This window comes from Hyperolius riggenbachi, chromosome 6 (genome assembly GCF_040937935.1).
Source record: "Hyperolius riggenbachi isolate aHypRig1 chromosome 6, aHypRig1.pri, whole genome shotgun sequence".
In the NCBI taxonomy this organism is placed as follows: domain Eukaryota; kingdom Metazoa; phylum Chordata; class Amphibia; order Anura; family Hyperoliidae; genus Hyperolius; species Hyperolius riggenbachi.
The window spans coordinates 114,674,359-114,695,270 of record NC_090651.1 but is presented as its reverse complement, the minus strand read 5'-3'; the positions used below and the strand labels follow the sequence as shown (position 1 = coordinate 114,695,270).

Sequence of the window (20,912 nt, the reverse complement as noted above, 5' to 3'; positions counted from 1 at the left end):
GTGGCTGCAACAGACAAGCTCTTCACAATATGCTGGTATGCTGGGTTGCTTTTTGCTTGACTTTAGTTGTGTGTATTTATTGATTGCACATAGGGGGAGCTGGTTGTGATTGTGAATAATAGGTGATAATGCAGCAGTTGGGTAACATGACGTTGTGTAATGTCATTGATCAGTTAGTGACGTGAGGGTGTGAGGGTCATACCTGGAGAGGCAGAGGGGGATGGGGGTCTCCAGTAGTCCTCCACTTCTGACGCTGGGGTGTCACACGTGCTGCCATCACAGCTGGGGGCCGAGTCCGAGGACCCCTCTCCAGAGGACAGGGGGGAGAAGCTGCCCTCCACCTCCGCCACTGCTTTACTCTCTGCAGAGGGAAGCAGGGAACACCAATCAGTGACTCTGTAACAAATATGTATCATGCAATACAACTGATCACTCACAGCCCTCCAAATCATCAGACTCAAACATGTCAATAGAAACAGCTGTAACATTTTCACTATACGCCTCATCTGGCTTTCAACAATGCCTCAAGGTGCTGTTTATGTTCAAATGATATGATATGATAGATAGATAGATAGATAGATAGATAGATAGATAGATAGATAGATAGATAGATAGATAGAAGGATGGATGGATGGATGGATGGATGGATGGATGGATAGATAGATTTTTTTTCTACACTAACATCGAGGATATAAATAATGTCGACAGCTGTCAGCCAATAAGCAGTTGCATTTCATGGCTGTCACTTATGTAAACTGGTGAAAGCAGAGATGTGATTGGCTATTAAGAAGTGCTCACTTGGCACATCACGGCTGCCCCCTATAACCAATATTCCATCTGCTGATCAGAAAAGTAAAAAAATGCTTTAAAAACAATTGTAAGTTAAATTTAAAATTAAAGGATAAACGAAAGTATATAAAAAAATAAATAAAAACTTCTTTAAAGTGAGAAATTATTTCCCTGAGTAGGATAAAAATATCATGCTGCGTACATCCCCCCCCCCCCCCCCGCCCAATTATCGGGGGATCTCCCATCGATGTGAATCGTACAGTCACATAAAAAGTAGAGCGGCTTGGTGAGCGCACAATCCCTACATCCTGGCAATCTACATGGAATACAAATAGAATCATTGCGCAATGTTATTTGTTTTCTTATTAATTACAACTTACATTTTCTAGCGGTTTCCCGGGTGAGATGATGTAACAATTACATAATTAAACGAAATACTGGTGGTTATAAACGTTTAGAGATCGCTATTAAATATAGATCATTCTAATATATCGCCTGATTGGATAAAGGCATTGAAGTGAGAAGCAACGTTACAGACTATTAACAATATTTCTGATGATTTTAATAAACGTATTATTGGAACTAAGAAGCCTATACACACACTGATTTTCCATTTAATTCCCTGCAGATTATACAAAGTATCAATAACTGCACTTTAAATAACTCCAAATACTACTACTACTACTACTAATAATAATAATATCAACAACAATAGCAACAACAACAAAAACAATAATAACAAACGACTATTCTACGCCATGTGTAACTACATCAACATTATCACACTTTTATCTGTGTATCGCTGTGACATGCAGTTGTTTATCAAAACGTTTACATTCGTTCAGATACATTAGGTAAGATGGTGATCTTGTTACGCTTCTCACAGCAGTGTCATTGCCTCATTCTAAAGATGTACAAAGTGTATTTATCCAGGTTTTGCTTTAAGTTCGTCGATTAAACTTCTACCTTTGTAATATGTATATAAGATCATATAGAATGGTTGGTTCAGAAACGTAAATATTCTCCTTAAATGAATCAGCGTGAAAGAACAAAACTGGATTCTGGTTTATATCGATTAAGTATATTGCTGCAGTTATAACATTTATGTAATATAACTGTATTTCAAACCGTTTTGCTGGTATGGATGTGTCGGACCAAAGCTCTATCTGTCTATTGAAGCGCTGCTTTACCTGGTAAGTGGGTGCCAGTGGGTGACAACTGTCACTATATAGCTAGAGTGAAGAGGGTTTGTATAGCAGTGTACACAGCAGATATGTAGTTTACCTGGTGCAGGGGGTGTAAGTATATACGATAAGGAGAGTTTGTATAGCAATGTAGACAGCATATATGTTGAATACCTGGTGCAGGGGGTGTCAATGGGTGACAACTGCCAGTATATAGAGTGAGGAGGGTTCGTATAGCCATGTACGCAGCAGATATGCACTATACCTGGTGCAGTGGGTAACACTAACAGCTATCAGTATACAGGGTGAGTATGATTTCTACAGCAATGTACAAAACAGATATATACATTAGTATACCTAGTGCAGGGGGTGACAGCTATCAGTATAAAGGATGAGTACGATTTCTATAGCAATGTATACAGCAGATATGCAGTATACCTGGTGCAGTGGGTAACAGCTATTAGTGTAAAGGATGAGTATGAGTTCTACAGCAATGTATACAGCATATATGTAGTATGCCTGGTGCAGTGGGTAACAGCTATCAGTAAAAAGGATGAGTATGATTTCTATAGTAATATACACTGCAGACATGTGGTATACCTGGTGCAGGGGGTAATAGCTATCAGTATATAGGATGAGGAGGATTCCTATAGCAATATACACAGCAGACATGTGGTATATCTGGTGCAGTGGGCAATAGCTCTCGGTATTACAGGGTGAGGATAATTCCTATGGCAATGTAGCAGATATGTTGCATTGTGATTCCTACCTGCGCAGATGTGAGCCAGGACCGTCTCCTGCTGCAGCCTGTAGTCCTCTCCATCACTGGTCCTGGGCTGGTGGTAGCTGTGAGCCTTCTTGCTCTTCACCAGAAATGACCTGGGCATGGCTGGGGGACTCAGGTGCTCCTCTTCTCACCTCTCTGTACAGCTTCCAGCAGATCAGCCTCACAAGGAGCAGCTGCCACTAGATCTGTGGACTCCCAAATCTTGCCTGCTGACTGGACAGAGATTTGACATCCATTGGTGAGGATGAGACAGGACCTGGGGATTGAGAAGTATGGGGTGGGCGGGGTTACACACAGTGGGCGTGTTCAGGGAGGAGTTCTGAAGTTCAATAGAGATTAGAAGCTGCATTCACCAGGTGGCATTCAGACAGGTGGCTATAGACAAGACATGCCCCTAACTAGGATCCTCCCCCCTGAGCTGTAACCCTACACAGGATGGGGGTCTGCAGCCTCCTCGCCCTCCACCTGGAGTGGCACCCGCCAGCTTCAGAATGAGTGACATTGTGTTACCCAAAGCCTGTTACTCAATCCCCCCTATCTTTCATCAGGAGGCCGGCTTGCTGCTGACAGAGGACTTGAGCAAGAGCTGGGACACCAGCAAAGCCAGATAAGAGTCCCCAGCGCTTGTGTAAGGCGGCTGTGCCCCATACTGACAGTGGAGCAATAGCAGCACACACTTCCTAAGAAACAGCATTACTGGTGTGCACCATGCAGAGAGAAAGAGAGATTCATCCATTATCTACACATTACTGCCGACATGAGCTCTCCAAATCAGCACGGGACATATTTATTGTATTTATTTATTTACTGTATGTATACAGTCAGTGCTGCACATAATGTATACAAATCAGCACTGCACAGAATGTGTACAAATCAGCACTGCACAGAATGTATCGGAATCACCACTGCACAGAATGTATACAAATCAGCACTGCGCAGAATGTGTACAAATCAGCACTGCACAGAATGTGTACAAATCAGCACTGCACAGAATGTTTACAAATCAGCACTGCACAGAATGTATAGGAATCACCACTGCACACAATGTATACGAATCACCACTGCACATAATGAATACAAATCAGCACTGCACATTAATTTAAATCAGCTCATAATGTATACACATCAGCACTGCTCATAATGTATACAAATCAGCACTGCACATAATAGCTACTAATCAGCACTGCACAAAATGTATACGAATCAGCACTGCAAACATACAAATCAGCACTGCACATAACGTATACAAATCAGCACTAAACATAAGTATACAAATCAGCACTGCGCATAAGTACAAATCAGTACTATACATAATGTATACGATATTTACATCACTGCTGCACTAGTGTGCACTATCCAGAAACAGTAAAACATCAGCTTCATACACTATCTATACTACCGATTCTCTCCAAATCAGCACTGCACATAATGGCCTCAATTCACTAAGCTTATCTCCTGTCTTTAATAACTCTTCTGAGCTGTTTCTACAGTTATCACTATGGTGATAACTGTAAAACAGCTCAGAACAGTTATTAAAGACAGGAGATAAGCTTAGTGAATTGAGGCCAAAGTGTACAAATCAGCACTGCACATTCTGCATACGAACCAGTACTGCAGATTCTGCATACGAATCAGCACTGCACATAATGGATACAGATCAGCACTGCGCAAAATGTATAGGAATCAGCACTTCACATAATGTATAGGAATCAGCACTGCACATAATGTATACGAATCAGCACTGCTCATAAGGTATACAAATCAGCACTGCACATAATGCATACGAATCAGCACTGCATGAAACAATATATACAATATTTGCATCACTGCTTCACTAATAAACACTACGCAGAAACAGCACAGCACAAGATTCATACACTATCTATACGATTTCTGCTGCACCGATCTGTACCTTCCAAACCAGCCCTGCATAAAACACAATGTATGTAATATTTACAACCCTGTTTCACTAATGTGCAGCATCCCAACATAGCACAGCACCAGATTCATACAATAAAAGCTGGAGATTTCTGTTTTACCAGTGCCCAGCCCTCCAAACCGGCATTGCTCTCTCACCCTTTTGTGTCTTGGACTTTGTTATTCATTTTGTAGCTTGCAATCTATTATACATTTTATTCATCATGTTATATCTGTCACTATAATTACCAATTCCGTATTATGTACAAGTGTCTATATACACTGTCTATTATACCAGTGTCGTTTTTCTTACCTTGTACAGCGCCACATAATATGTTGGCGTCTTATAAAATAATAATAATAATAATAATATAGAGCATGATATATATATATATATATATATATATATATATATATATATATATATATATATATATATATAAATATATATATATATATATATATATATATATATATATATATATATATATATATATTGTCGGCGCAGTGAAAATACATAATTGTTAATGTACGGGTTTATACTTGATGCTAGGCTGTAGCCAGGTTCTAAATTGAATAATAAATAGAGATTTGTATTGAGGTTCATGGTGTGTGTCCCCCCCCCCCCCCCCCCCCCAATATACTGTTCTGAGCATTGCAGCATCACTGACCCACTTCGGGTGCTGATGCTGGGTCACTGGTTTGCAGGACATGGAAAGTTGCTGGAGCAGATCATTAGTCAGGAAACGTGATCCAGCCTCTGTCTGTCTATGGCAGACATGGAGAAGAGCAGCCCATTATCACAGGCATCACCCAGCCTCGGTTTCCCCAATCAAGGCTCCTAATCGCTGGCAGAAACCTGATTCACCCAGCATGGGGCAGCTATCATCACAGGGCTGCTATCTGCACTACAGGACCAGCATGGCAGTGTACATAGCCCCTGATTAGATGAACTTCAATCAAACCAAGTGAATATTTGTGGGCAGTATACTATCTATTGTTAGAGATCCATGCATGATTCCTATGCTAGGCGCACACATTTAATTTTTCGTCCGATTGATGGGAATCTATTGATTATTTCCAACATGTCCAATCTGTTTCTGATTGATAAAGGGATCGTTTTTGCCAAGTAATCAGCAGAAAATTCACCGGGAGCAGTTTGGACATGTACACACGATACAACTTCCTGTAAGATTACATGTCAATCGGACAGGAAATTGAATCGTGTGTACTCAGCATTAAGCCCTGTCTACACGGGGAGAGATTGTGGCGATCCAGCGGCTCGATTAGCCGCCGGATCGCCTCTTCCGCGTGCCCGCCGCGTCCCCGCTCGGCGCGCGTGCGTGGGAATCAATACCCGTTCGATTCCCGCTCGTCGCCGCCGCGCTTATCTGCCGCTCGATTCCCTGCCATTGTCCCCTCGCGGGGAGCGAGCAGGGAATCGGCGGTGCTAAGATCCGTCCTGTCGGATCTTATCAACTGAGCCGCATCAGCGGCTCGATTGATAAGGAGCATCGCGTCCGCATCTACGTGTGTAGATGCGGCTTTAGGTTTTATTTTTTATAAGTATAGAACTGAACAGCATTGCTTTAGTAAGTTTCTGAACTGCTGATGAAATTTTTGTATGTAACTATTGTTCTTTTCAGAACCAGAATGCTAATAAACACGATGCAATTTCCTGTGCGATTGACAGGAATCGGATGATTATTTCTGACATCTCTGATTTTCTCCTATTCGATAACAGGATCAATTTTACAAAGTTATCATGGGGAAATCGTTCCCGTGATTGGATGGGAGCAGTTTGGACTTGTACACACAACAACTTCCCATCAGACTACCTATCAACAGAGTGGGGCCGAACCTCCGATTTTAGGTTCGCGAACCGGGTTTGCGAACTTCCGCGTAAGGTTCGGTTCGCGTAAAAGTTCGCAAACCGCCATAGACTTCAATGAGGATGCGAACTTTGAAAAAAAAAAAATATGCAGGCCACAAAAGTGATGGAAAAGATGTTTCAAGAGGTCTAACACCTGGACCCCCAGGTGGAGGAGTGGGATACATGCCAAAAGTCCCCGGGAAAAATCTGGATTTGACGCAAAGCAGAGTTTTAAGAGCAGAAATCACATTGAATGCTAAATGACAGGCCTAAAGTGCTTTAAAACATCTTGCATGTGTATACATCAATCAGGTAGTGTAATTAAGGTACTGCTTCACACTGACACACCAAACTCTCCATGTAACGCACCGCAAACAGCTGTTTGTGTAGTGACGGCCGTGCTGAACTGGTGCGCACCATGGCGAGAACAGGTATGCAGTGGCGGGTTCACTGAACAGAACAGGTATGCAGTGGCGGGTTCACTGAACAGAACAGGTATACAGTGGCGGGTTCACAGAACAGGTATGCAGTGGCGGGTTCACTGAACAGGTATGCAGTGGTGGGTTCACTGAACAGGTATGCAGTGGTGGGTTCACTGAACAGGTATGCAGTGGTGAGTTCACAGTACAGGTATGCAGTGGTGGGTTCACAGAACGGGTATGCAGTGGTGGGTTCACAGAACAGGTATGCAGTGGTGGGTTCACAGAACAGGTATGCAGTGGCGGGTTCACTGAACAGGTATGCAGTGGTGGGTTCACAGAACAGGTATGCAGTGGCAGGTTCACAGAACAGGTATGCAGTGGTGGGTTCACAGAACAGGTATGCAGTGGTGGGTTCACAGAACAGGTATGCAGTGGCGGGTTCACAGAACAAGTATGCAGTGGCGGGTTCACTGAACAGGTATGCAGTGGTGGGTTCACAGAACAGGTATGCAGTGGCGGGTTCACAGAACAGGTATGCAGTGGCGGGTTCACTGAACAGGTATGCAGTGGTGGGTTCACTGAACAGGTATGCAGTGGTGGGTTCACTGAACAGGTATGCAGTGGTGAGTTCACAGTACAGGTATGCAGTGGTGGGTTCACAGAACAGGTATGCAGTGGTGGGTTCACAGAACAGGTATGCAGTGGCAGGTTCACTGAACAGGTTCACTGAACAGGTATGCAGGTACTGAACAGAACAGGTATGCAGCCAGGAACAAGCTAAGCCTAACTAATCTTTCCCTATGAGAGACAGTCTGCAGCAGCTCGCCCTACTCTCACTAACGCAGGCACACGAGTGAGCGTAATGGCCGCCGCTGCCTGCCTTGTATTAGGGGGGGAGTGGCTCCAGGGGCTAGTGTAGCCTAATTGGCTACACTGGGCCTGCTGACTGTGATGTAGAGGGTCAAAGTTGACCCTCATGGTGCATTATGGGGCGAACCGAACTTCCGCAAAAGTTCGCCTGCGGGACGCGACCGCGAACCACTGAAGTTCGCATGGAACCGTTCGCAGGCGAACCGTTCGGCCCAACTCTACCTATCAATCCGATGGGAAATATAATCATGTATACTTAGCAGAACAGGGGCGTAACTTTGTTTTCCCCATGCAGATAAAAACAGCAGTGAAGCACTGCACGCATTTTCTCTATCAATTACATTAGCTTCTGTGATGAAACGTTTTCACACATAAAGACACGTGGTGTGCAAAAAATGCTTACAGAAAACTGACAGACAAATTTGATCCCAGCCTCAGCTTGTTACACTCACTCTGTCCACCTCTGATTGAGCAGAACTGGCTCTGCAGACTCTTTAAGCATCACTACTGTACACAGCACTAGGGGAGGGGGCAGGGCGTAGCTGTACACAAAAGCCTGCTGCACACTGAATAGAGCCTGTCTACAAATCTTTGTACAATTTCTTATCAGTGGCTGAGCAGATGCTGTCATTATAACAAATGTGCACAGATCAGAAAGGTTTTTCTCTCCACACCCTTAGTTGTCAATCTTTCAGAACAGGAAAAAGAAACTTCTTACCCCACAGGGCCCCCTGCGGCTTCTGGGCCCAACTGCAGCTGCATCCCTTGCAGGGTCTTTTGTTATGCTGCTGTAGCAGAAGGATCCTTTCACACTATGCAGGTTGCATTGTGATAAGATAGCAAAGCAACAGTGAGGAAAAGTCACATAGTGCGTTAGCTGTTGTCATGCAACCATACAGTACAATTAAAGTATGCTACACTGCCACTGTAAATGCACATGTTGTCTGGTCCTCCCTACAGGGCCTGCCACACCAAACTCAACATCCAAGCACCATAGGAATATCACTGCATTGGGTTGCAATGATATTTTCTATTGTTGTTCACATTGCTGCTGGGTAACTTCATACAACTCTTTCTGCAAAAAATAAATCAAACCACTCAGCTTTGCTTGATGGTCTGTGACTATCCATCTCCCTCTTGATGTCAAATCATAGGTTTTCAATAAGGTTCAAATTTGGAGACTGGGTAGGAAAAGACAGAACTCTCTTGATTTGGTTATCCTTCATCTACTATGGTGTCGAACTGCAGTCCTCATGTACCGAAGACAAACCAGAGTTTAGGATGGACTAAAAAAGGGAGAAATGTGTTTTAGTTGGTGAACCAAACCTTTTCAGATACTGTCCCATCAATTAATTTGAGGTGTGCCAAAAATGTCAGAGGACCTTGGCCCTTGAGGATTAGAGTTCGACATCCTTGATCTAGACCTTGATATTCCTGGTTGTATGGCATGGAGCTGTGATGATCCGCTCAGCTGGCTGCACAGGCAGACAGCTGTTTGTCCATTCCTCTAGTCTGTGGGCTGCAGGTCTCTGGAACAGAGACCTGTCTTTCCATTGCAAGTTTCTGGTCTGTTCTCTTGCTGGGGAATTTGCATGCATTCGTTATGCAAATCCCCTACCTGCCTTTTTTGATGACTGGCACTATAAGAGCTTTATGTTTCCCAGAAGGCTTTGCTGGTAATTTCCTTTCCATGGTCTGTTCCTGATGGACACTGCTGGAGTGTCAGCCATTGCTATCTAGTATAGTTAATTCCTGGGGGTTGCTTTAGGCTCCCCTTCTAGCCCAGTCAGGTTGTATTATCTGTATTGCCTGTTCTGTGTTGTCTTGCCTGTTGCCATTGTCCTGCCCCAAAGGTGGTCGACAGGAAATGGTTCTGATCTCTGTTCTTGGAGTATAGCTGGTGCAGCGGTTGCTACCAGCTATCTCTTCTGTTCTGTCTCCTGGGATCGCGCTAGCTACTTTTCGCTAGCGCTGGGGATCCTTCTGTTCTGTCTTCTGGGATCGCGCTAGCTACTTTTCGCTAGCGCTGGGGATCCTTCTGTTCTGCTACTCTGTACCTGGATCACACTGGCCACTTTTCGCTAGTGCTGTGGATCCTATCTCTCGTTTGTCCCTGTTTTCATGTGTCTGTCTTGTCCGCTACGCTTGCTGCAGGCTCGGTGAGGTAACCGTTAAGCAAGCGCTCGCGTCCTCTGTTTCATGTTTGTCTGTTAATGGTTAGTTAGGCGTGCTTGTCTCTATTGTGCTTATCACGTGGAGATCGCGCATAACCGCGTGCACTGTTGCGAATGAGTGCGGTGTTCGCGGTTAGCTAGCGTTTGTTATTTTCCGTATCTCCTTATTGTATTTGCTGTGCCTTTGCTACCCTCATATTCTATTCTGATCTGCCTTGTGTCACGTCTGGCGATCGCACCTCTCGCGTATTTCGTATCTGCTGTTGTGTGTGCGCGGTCGCGGGGTGGCGACTGGATTGGCGCACACACATACAACCTATCCCTTTGCTCAATCTCATTCGCAATTGCCTCTCTTGCGATTGCGTTCTGCGCTTCGCACAATTCCTGTCTGGCACTTGTGGAGCTACAGAGGATTGGTTCCTCTGCACTCCCCAGCGCCATCTGCCGACAGGAATTTCCCTCTACAGGTGCGTAGCACCTTTTGCTGGGTGCCTGCAAATATACGCTTGTGGAGGATTTCCGCCGTGTCAGCGCACGCGTTGTGTGCTGATCACGGAGAAAGTTCCACAATCGTTACAGGAGCATTGTCCTCCTACCAATTGCTTTGAGTTGGAACCAAAGTCTTAGCAGAAGTAAGAAAATGTTTTACTAGGATAACTTTGTATGTAGTTTTCTTCATGCATCCTTCACAAAGACACATCTGCCAGATTCCTGCCTTGCTGAATCACCCCAGATCTTTACTGACCCTCCTCCACATTTACAGTTAAGGTGCCCATACACTCAGACGATTTTGGGCTGATCGATCGAAATCGATCGATCGCAAATCGATTGCCCGATCGATTTGCGGCCGATCTTGATCGATTTCGATCGATTTCAATCGATCTGCATTGATGGAAAATCTAGGTCGATCTGAAGAGGTTGCTTATCAATTTGCATGGAACCGAATGGAAATCTGATGGCAAAAAATGCCATCAGATCGATTTTCAATCTATTGGAAATCTGTTCCTAGTAAAAAATGTTCCTAAACACATCAGATTGATCAGAAAATCTATCTGATGATCTATCTGCTGCTAATCTAACGAGTGTATGGCCACCTTTAGTGTGATACACTGCATGTTGAGCTTTACCAGGTTTCCATCTAACTATAGGATAATCAGGTGTTGGGCAAAGCTGAAAATGGGACTTATTAGAGAAGATAACCTTACTCCAATCTTATACAGAGCAATTCCTGAGGTGTTTAGCAAACCATAACCTGACTCTGCTTCTGATGAAGGGCTTTTTTTTGGCTTAGCATGACTTCAGCCCTGCCTGTAGTAGGAGCCTATTTCGAACTGTTCTTGCCATTCACTTCACCCCAGTCTCAGTTTCCCAATTAATTTGAAGGGCACTTGAGTATTTTTTTTTTTTTTTTTTTTTTTTAATATTAATAATCTATATAAAACAAAACACCGACCATACAAAACATACTCCCATACATTTCTAGGACCTAATACATCCAAAAGATTCCGTACACCCAACCATTCATCCTACTATTCATCCATACCTCTCCCCCCCCTCCCCCCCTTACAGATCGTGGGTCTACAGGGATATATCTTTATTTCTTCCATCTCTCATCAGTCGAGTCATATTTTAGGGTACCAATCCAGTGAAGTGAAGTGAAGTGAAGTACAAGACCAATAAGGGGAGATTGTCAGAAAGAGAAGACAGGTATTTCCCACGGTCTATTTAGTTAATATTTTCTCCCCGTTTATACAATAAATCCTCCCACATGTCTCTATAATCCTTTACTACCTGTGTTCCCTCTGTTGACCCGTCCTCATGTACTGTCAAAGTTTCACCCATATATCTGCACCACTCTTCTATAGTCGGGGTCATATTGCTTTTCCAGTATTTTATAATTAAAGCCTTAGCTACCAACGTTCCCATTTCTTTCAAAAGCTTCAACACTTTGTCATCGCCTTGATTTGAGGTACTGAATATCACTCCCTCAACCGTCAATCTTTCACCTTTCGTCACTTCTCCACCCACTACAAAAGCTTCCAGGTTACACCAAAATTCTTGAATTTTTGGGCATCCCCACCACATGTGTACTTCATCTCCCCTTCCTTTACTGCATTTAATACATTTATCACTATTTGTTCTAGAGATTTTATTAAGCCTCTTCGGTGTCATGTACCACCTTGCCAACACTTTATATTGCACTAACAGTAAACTAGTATCATGAATTGTACTTAACCTCTGCCATATATTATGCCATCTATCAGCTAAATTTCTATCTAAATCCTTCTCCCAGCCGTCACAATACGCTGGTGGCGTCACACTATACAAATCTGCAAAAAATATATAGTAGTAGGAGATTATTCCTTTCTGGCAACTCTTTGTATAGATATTTTTCTCAAATATATTTAATCTTTCCTTTATTCTTTTACCCGATGATCTTAGTTTGTTGATATAGCTACTGACTTGATTTACCCACCAAAACCCTTTCCCTCCATTTTTGTTTAGAAGACTATCAATTTTAAGTTCTTTATTGCCTATCAAATCAAGTATTCTAATGTCCGTTGCAATATTATTTCTTTCAAACCAGTTTAAGTTGCTGGCCGGTGGAAATCCCTTATTGTCTTTCAAGGTCATTAATGGGGAGATGCCCGTTTGTTTATCACTCATTTTTATTGTCTGTGATAGTATCCTTAAAGTTGGTTTAATCAATACATTTGCCGTAGTTTTACTTTGTAGCTGTATGTTCTCGGGGATCCATGAGAAGATCTTTGTAAAGTCTATTTCATTGTGTTCCAAAGCAGTCCAGATTGACCCAAAATCCTCTCTACTCTCTGCCCACCTCCACATGGTGACCCTTGCCAGATGTATGCTTTTATAATACCACATTAGATTCGGTGCCGCCAGGCCTCCGTTCTCCTTTCTTCTGCATATTATATTATATTTAATCCGCCTCTTGCTATTTGCCCAAATAAAGTCTTGGAAGATTTTATGCCAAGTTTTAAACCAGACTCCCGATATTTTTACTGGGACGCATTGCATTACGAACATGATTTTAGGCAATATCATCATTTTAATGATCGCAATGCGGCCTACTACATTAAACAGTGGCCTATCCCAGTTTTTCAACTTTCCTTTCAAATCTTTTATCAGCTTGTTGTAATTAGCAGCAAATAGACTATCTACCCTGCTACATATTTTTATCCCCAAGTATTTAATCTCGTTGCTCCATGCGAAGCTAATTTCTTGGTTGATCTTTTCTTTTATCCTTGTAGGACATCCCAGGTCAAGAATGCTGGTCTTTCTTTCATTGATTTTAAAATTTGAGCAGCTTCCAAATGCTTCCAGCACCTTCCCACATTTCCGCAAGGATTTAAGCGGATCACTGAGGACCAGTAGTACATCATCCGCATAGGCAAGTGTTTTAATGTGTAATTGGCCCGACTGAATACCCCGAATATCCTCATCTGCCTGAATTTTTGAAAGCAGAGCTTCCATACATAGGTTAAAGAGGATTGGTGACAGTGGACATCCTTGTCTTACGCCGTTACTAATCTTAAATCTTTTATCCAATATTCCATTTGTCATTGACTTCAGCCCTGCCTGTAGGAGCCTATTTCGAACTGTTCTTGCCATTCACTTCACCCCAGTCTCAGTTTCCCAATTAATTTGAAGGGCACTTGAGTATTTTTAAGCAACAACCATATTCTGTGGTCATCCCCCTCATTCAGTGGTGATTTGTTTTACCCTCTGCCAGGTTGTAGCTTTGTTGTCCCCACTGCCTGTTGCTTTACTTTGTTTTTGTGTACTGCACTCTTTGAATTTCTTTTCCAATCCTCACTCAAAACCTTCCTTTTCAGCTATGTTGGCATTGCCAATAGTCATCCTGAGTGATGATTATGACGAGGGGATGATTATAACAGTGTTTTCTTATACTTTCCCTGATTAAATAAAATTTGATTACGGGGATCACCGAGTCAGTACCTCAGAAGGCAGAAGTAGGTGTACTTGTGGAGGTATTTTACAAATGCAGATATGGTAGGGTTTCAACTCAGAAATACTGATTAAGAAATACATTTTAGAGGTCTTTTTTTTCTCAACACACGCACGCACGCACATATATAGAGCCACCACTATGCTTTACAGTTGGGAGGAACTACAGGTGTTGGACAAAATAATGGAAACACCTTGAAAATCAACAAAATATATTTTAATATGGTGTAGGTCCACCTTTTGCGGCATTTACAGCCTCAATTCTCTGAGGTATTGATTCATACAAATTGTGAATTGTTTCCAAGGGGATTTTAGCCCATTCTTCAGTTAAAACACCCTCCAGTTCTTTTAGAGATGATGGCGGCGGAAATCGACTTCTTACTTGAATCCCTAATAATGGCCATAAATGCTCAATAATGTTGAGGTCTGGGGATTGTGGTGGCCAAATGAGATGCTCAACTTCATTCGAATGTTCCTCGTGCCATTCTTTAACAATTCTAGCTGTATGGATTAGGGCATTATCATCTTGAAAGATGGCATTACCCTCCGGAAACAGTTCTTGAACCATAGGATGAACTTGGTCACCCAAAATTCCTAAATAGTGTCGGCTGTTAATTCTTCCATGAAGGGAAATCATTGGCCCAGTGAATTTCCAAGAAATAGCACCCCAGATCATCACAGAACCCCCGCCATGTTTTACGGTTGGGAGAAGGCAGTCTGGATGAAATGCTTCTTTTGGCTGGCTTCAAATGTACACTCGGCTGGAGGTCGTAAATAAGGTAAACGATGATTCTTCAGAGAAAATCAAATTTTTCTACTGCTCGAGAGACCAATTCTGGTGGTTTCTACACCACTCTAAACGCTTTGCAACATTTGTCTTTGAGAGCAGAGGTTTTCTAATTGCAGTTCTTCTGTGGAATCCAGATTTGTGCTACTCCCGATGAACAGTTTTTGAGGGAACTGGGTTCTGTAGGTGTTCATTCAGTTCTGCAGTGATTTTAGGAGCCGTAGTCTTGCGAGCCTTTCTAACAATTCGATTTAGAGTCCGACGGTCTCTCTCAGATAACTTCGACTTTTGGCCACAACTGTGCTTTGCTGAGGATGTTTTTCATTTTCTTCCAAAGGCAGTCATTACTTTTGAGACAGTACCTCTTGAGATGCCAAGCATTTGGGCAGTTTCTGTTAGAGTAGCACCTGCCATACGAGCACCAACAATCTGGTCTCTTTGAAAGTCTGAAAGATCTGCCATTTTTTATAAATTATAACCAACTTTTGTTTAAATATCTGTACAAAACAATTATTTTAATTAAACATATCAAATAACAAAAATAATAAACAAAAAAAATTAACATTTGTCAAGTTTTGATTGCTTAAAACATGTTCAAAGATTATGATAACAAAATGTTAGGTGTTTCCATTATTTTGTCCAACCCCTGTAGAATAAAGGGTCATTTTAGCTGACGAAAGATTGGCCAATTTCACCTCTTCCATGCAGTATGAGAGCTTACCTACACAATCTGTTCATAGTATTCAGAATCTGTTGGCTCGCATAATATATGAAGGTGGTAAAGTTGACCAGCTATTGCTGTTTGAATACGGTATAGTGCAGTGATCTGCAAACTTGGCTCTTTAGCTGTTGAGGTACTACAAGTCCCACAATACATTGCGGGAGTATGACAACCACAGTCATGATTCATAAAGGCAAATGCATCGTGGGACTTGTATTTCCTTAACAGCTGGAGAACCAAGTTTGCAGGTCACTGGTATAGTGAATTCAAACAATCGAATACTCCCGCCAGGCAGTGAAGTCCTCCTGACCCTGTCCTTTTGTTTTGGTCCTGAACAGAGGCGGTCAGGAGTGTTTGGGTGTTCTAATTCACTATACTGAATTCAAACACTAACATTAGTGTGCACCAGGCTTTAGGCATAGAAAGAAGTCTAGGGTCAGGTATAGGGCAGGGGGTGATGTAAAGAGTAAGCTAGGTGGGTGGTTTGAAGAATAGTTGGGAGTCACTGTCTCAATAGACCCCTAAAACCAGATATTGGCAGAAATCTCCTCTACAGACACCTGGTAGTCAAATGACTGGGTGCCAGTATCACATAGACCTTTTTGTTGGCCTCCCTCACTAGTCTCTTCTTGCATGTAACCCTTTGTTTCTGCACAGAACCTCAACTGAAACTCACATGAAGGCAACCGATGTGCGTAACACCTCCAAAAACAAAGATAGTTGGCTCAACATATCCACAAACACGTGGCCAAGCCCTTGAGCTACATCAAAGTCAGTCTCATTCAGGGGTCTCTACATTAGCGGTCGATACACACATATGGACAAATGATTGATCCACACCAGTTATTATTACAGTAATAATAATAATAATAATAATAATAATATTCACCCTACCAGGCAACCTTCCAACAGTGGTGCATGTTTGCAAAGATGAAACAGGGCAGCAATGTTGCTCGGATACCTTATTATCTTATTCGAGTTTGGTCGAATTCGGATAGTAAACTATCCAAATTCACTCGAAGTTCAATATTCGAGTTAATTGAATATCCGATTCGACCTCGGATATCCGACGTCACTATCCGAGTCTGTATTCGAGTAAAATATTCGAGCTGGCCTTAAATAGCTTTTAAAACTTGTATTGGAGGTAAATGATGCATGAAACCACCTTTTTTATGAAGAAAAACATCAAGTGATTATGTGGTGATGTAGTAGTTATAAAAAAGTATCAAAAATAGTAAATTAACTTCATGAAAAGTGTTTGCATGAGAAGGTGTGTCCAAAATGGCTGTTGGAAGTCTTCATTTATGTCGTTTTCATCTTCTTCTTCTATATCTTCTTCCTCTTCTTCTTCTAGATCTTCTACTCGAATATTCTTCATCTTCTACTTCTTGTATCTTCTTCAATTATCTTTTTCTTCTTCTTCCTCTTCTTCTTCCTCTTCTTCTATATCTTCTTCTTCTTCTATATCTTCTTCTTCTTCTATATCTTCTTCGTCTTCTTCTTCTATACCTTCTTCTTCTTCTATATCTTCTTCTTCTATATCTTCTTCGTCTTCTTCTTCTATACCTTCTTCTTCCTCTATATCTTCTTCTTCTTCTTCTTCTATACCTTCTTCTTCTTTTTCTTCTCTTTCTCCTTCTTCTATATATTCTTCTTCTAAATCTTTTTCTTCTTGTTATATATCTTCTTCTTCTTCTTATATATCTTCTTCTTCTTCTATATCTTCTTTATCTTCTTCTTCTTCTACATCTTCTTCATCTTCGTCTTCTATTTCTATATCTTCTTCATCTTCTTCTTCTATATCTTCTTCTTCTTCTATATATTCTTCATCTTCTTCTTCTAGATCTTCTTCTTCTATATCTTCTTCTTCCTCTTCTTCTCTATCATTATATTATGTGTCTTGGTTTTCCTTTCTTTTCTGATATTTTTTTTTTACTTCATTTGTCGAAATATGTTATTTTAATAACACCATAGTTATATATTTGTGTTGATGGCATAATAGGTAGGTAGTGGCACATTGCAAGCCACAGCCCCTTTTTCTGTGTACCCTGGCGGTGGTAAAACACAGACATCAGCAGGAGGAGGAAGTAGTTGCAGGCTTGCAGCTATTGTAGTGTGGTAATAGCTGCCGGTAGGAGAGTGGGTGGGCAGGTGGCAGCAGAAAATAGTTCTTCTTCTGTTCTCCCTGGCAGTGGTAGGAGCACACAGACAGCAGAAGCTCAATGCAGCTACAGGAGGAGGAGTAGTGTGTGTCAGACAGTGTGATGTGTGATGTGACTGACATAATAGGCCCTGGTTCCTAGCGGTGGTTCCAGGGCCGTAAATACACAGCATGAGGTTCCAGACAGCGGTCGTGAAGCCCACATTGTGTCCAATACACAATTGGGACAGCACAGTTTTCAACCTGGACACCTCTAAATTAATTACAATTTTTTTTTAATGGATGCAGCTATTTTTGAGCGTAATAGCTGTTGGCACATGGGCAGCAGCACCTTGTAATGTGTTCCCTGGCAGTGGAGACACAGACAGCAGGAGGAAATACAGCAGCAGGCAGCGCGAGGAGGTTGAGTGTGTGGCAGACTGGCAGCAGGCAGGAGGGCAGGCAGCGAGACATAATAGGCCCTGGTTCCTAGTGGTGGTTCCAGGGCCGTAAATACACAGCATGAGGTTCCAGACAGCGGTCGTGAAGCCCACATTGTGTCCAATACACAACTGGGACAGCATAGTTTTCAACCCGGCATCTCTAAAATAATTACAATTTTTTTTTATTTTTTTTTCAAATTAATGCAGGCAGCTATTTTTGAGCGTAATAGCTGTTGGCGCATGGGCAGCAGCACCTTGTAATGTGTTCCCTGGCAGTGGAGACACAGACAGCAGGAAGAAATACAGCAGCAGGCAGCGTGAGGAGGTTGAGTGTGTGGCAGACTGGTAGCAGGCAGGAGGGCAGGCATCGAGACATAATAGGCCCTGGTTCCTAGCGGTGGTTCCAGGGCCATAAATACACAGCATGAGGTTCCAGACAGCGGTCGTGAAGCCCACATTGTGTCCAATACACAGTTGGGACAGCACAGTTTTCAACCCGGACACCTCTAAAATAATTTAATTTTTTTTCCCAAAAATAAATAATGCAGGGCAGGCAGCTATTTTTGAGCGTAATAGCTGGTGGCGCATGGGCAGCAGCACCTTGTAATGTGTTCTCTGGCAGTGGAGACACAGACAGCAGGAGGAAATACAGCAGCAGGCAGCGTGAGGAGGTTGAGTTTGTGGCAGACTGGCAGCAGGCAGGAGGGCAGGCATCGAGACATAATAGGCCCTGGTTCCTAGCGGTGGTTCCAGGGCCATAAATACACAGCATTAGGTTCCAGACAGTGGTCGTGAAGCCCACATTGTGTCCAATACACAATTGGGACAGCACAGTTTTCAACCCGGACACCTCTAAAATAATTACAAATTTTATTTTTTTTTCAAATTAATGCAGGCAGCTATTTTTATAGCTGTTGGCGCATGGGCAGCAGCACCTTGTAATGTGTTCCCTGGCAGTGGAGACACAGACAGCAGGAGGAAATACAACAGCAGGCAGCGTGAGGAGGATGAGTGTGTGTGGCAGACTGGCATTTGGCAGCAGGCAGCAGGAGGGCAGGCAGCGGGACATAATAGGCCCTGGTTCCTAGCGGTGGTTCCAGGGCCGTAAATAAACAGCATGAGGTTCCAGACAGCGGTCGTGAAGCCCACATTGTGTCCAATACACAATTGGGACAGCACAGTTTTCAACCCGGACACCTCTAAAATAATTTAATTTTTTATTTTTTTCCAAAATAAATAATGCAGGGCAGGCAGCTATTTTTGAGCGTAATAGCTGGTGGCGCATGGGCAGCAGCACCTTGTAATGTGTTCCCTGGCATTGGAGACACAGGCAGCAGGAAGAAATACAGCAGCAGCAGGTGTAATGCGTGTCCCCCCCTCTCGCCGACAACAGGGGCCAGGAATTCACCTTCCACCCAAGCCTGGTTCATTTTGATAAACGTCAGTCTGTCCACAGACTTGTGAGACAGACGAGATCGCTTCTCAGTGACGACTCCACCGGCTGCACTGAAGCAACGCTCTGACAGTACACTGGAAGGGGGGCAGGAGAGCACTTCCAGAGCGTACTGCGCAAGCTCGCTCCAGATCGGCAGGTGCTTGACCCAATACTCCATGGGATCAACAGGGGCCACGCTGTCAAGCCCGCTGAAGGACCCCATGTAGTCAGCCACCATGCAGGTCAAGCGCTGCCTGTGACTGGAGAAGGATGCTGCTGCAGGCACCTCCTCTAGTCCTTGGCAGCTCTACACTCATGTAGAGCTCTTGGGTCAGAGACAGCAGGTCTGTGGTGCGCGTGCGCTTGCTGCTGGTGGATGCATGCTGCCTCTGTGCTGGCTGGACAGTGGGGGTGGATGTCTGAGGGAAGGCTTCCTCCAACAAGGGACAGCTGCAAATCCCTCATTTGTTGCGCACGGTCTCCTCCTGCAGGCAGGAACTGGCTGAGCTTCCCCTTCAGACGTGGGTTCAGCATCATGCAGATCCGGATGTCCTCCCTCTGCTTCATCTGGATCACCCTTGGGTCCTTGCGCAGGCACCTCAGCATGTGCGCTGCCTTTGGGAAGAGTCTGGCCACGTCTGTTGGCACATCATCGGCAGCCCCAGAGCCGACAGTGCTGTCCTCTTCCTCTGCATCCTCCACCTCATCCTCTCTCCACCCCCGCACCACTCCAGCTGCGCTCTGCTGCTCCCCCTCATCAGCAGCAAGGTCAGGGACCTCCACCAACTCCAAGCCCTCCTCCTCAGAGGTGGCCTGTGAAGCTTCCTGCAGCTCCTGCTGGTCCAAGGCTGCCGCTCCCTCTTCCAGCAGTGCATACAGGGCCCTGACCAGCACACACACCAAGGGTACCCACTCGCACACCATTGCATGGTCCCTGCTTACGATGTTGGTGGCCTGCAGGAAGGGTGCCAGGACTGAGCACACCTGCTGCATGTGCCCCCAGTCCTCCGTGGAGATGATGGACAGGAGGTTGGTGGCGGCACGCCCAGATGCAGTGATGTAGGCAACTGTTGCTCGTGCAAGGTACTGGCTGACAGCCTGCCTCTGTTCAACCAGATGCTCCAACATCGCCAGGGTGGAGTTCCAGCGAGTTGGAACATCGATCATGAGCCGGTGCTGTGGCAGGTGCAGCTCCTTCTGCACCTCTTCCAGGCTCGCTACGGCTGCAGGCGAGAGCCGGAAATGACGCACAACCTTCCTTGCCGCCTCAAGGAGTCGGTCCATCCCCTGGTAGGTCTGCAGGAACTTTTGGACTACCAGGTTCAGGACGTGCGCCAGGCAGGGGATGTGGGTCAGGTCTCCCCTGCTGATTGCAGCAAC

General features: G+C 43.9%; 1 protein-coding gene across 4 annotated transcripts in view; it reads right to left on the bottom strand.

Annotated features, from left to right (window-relative positions):
- Window positions 1-20,912, bottom strand: part of GFI1 (growth factor independent 1 transcriptional repressor) — a 59,828-nt gene that overhangs the window by 18,495 nt on the left and 20,421 nt on the right. The window contains exons 2-3 of one of the 4 annotated variants that reach the window (XM_068242607.1): window positions 2,743-2,973; window positions 203-361 (exon numbers count right to left, since the gene is read on the bottom strand). In XM_068242607.1, coding sequence (XP_068098708.1) covers window positions 203-361; window positions 2,743-2,860 — 277 coding nt within the window. In that variant the 5' untranslated portion in view covers window positions 2,861-2,973. Of the gene's footprint in view, window positions 1-202; window positions 362-1,755; window positions 1,823-2,073; window positions 2,146-2,742; window positions 3,006-20,912 lie in introns of those variants that run through there. The other 3 variants (XM_068242608.1, XM_068242609.1, XM_068242610.1) reach the window with 3 other exon arrangements.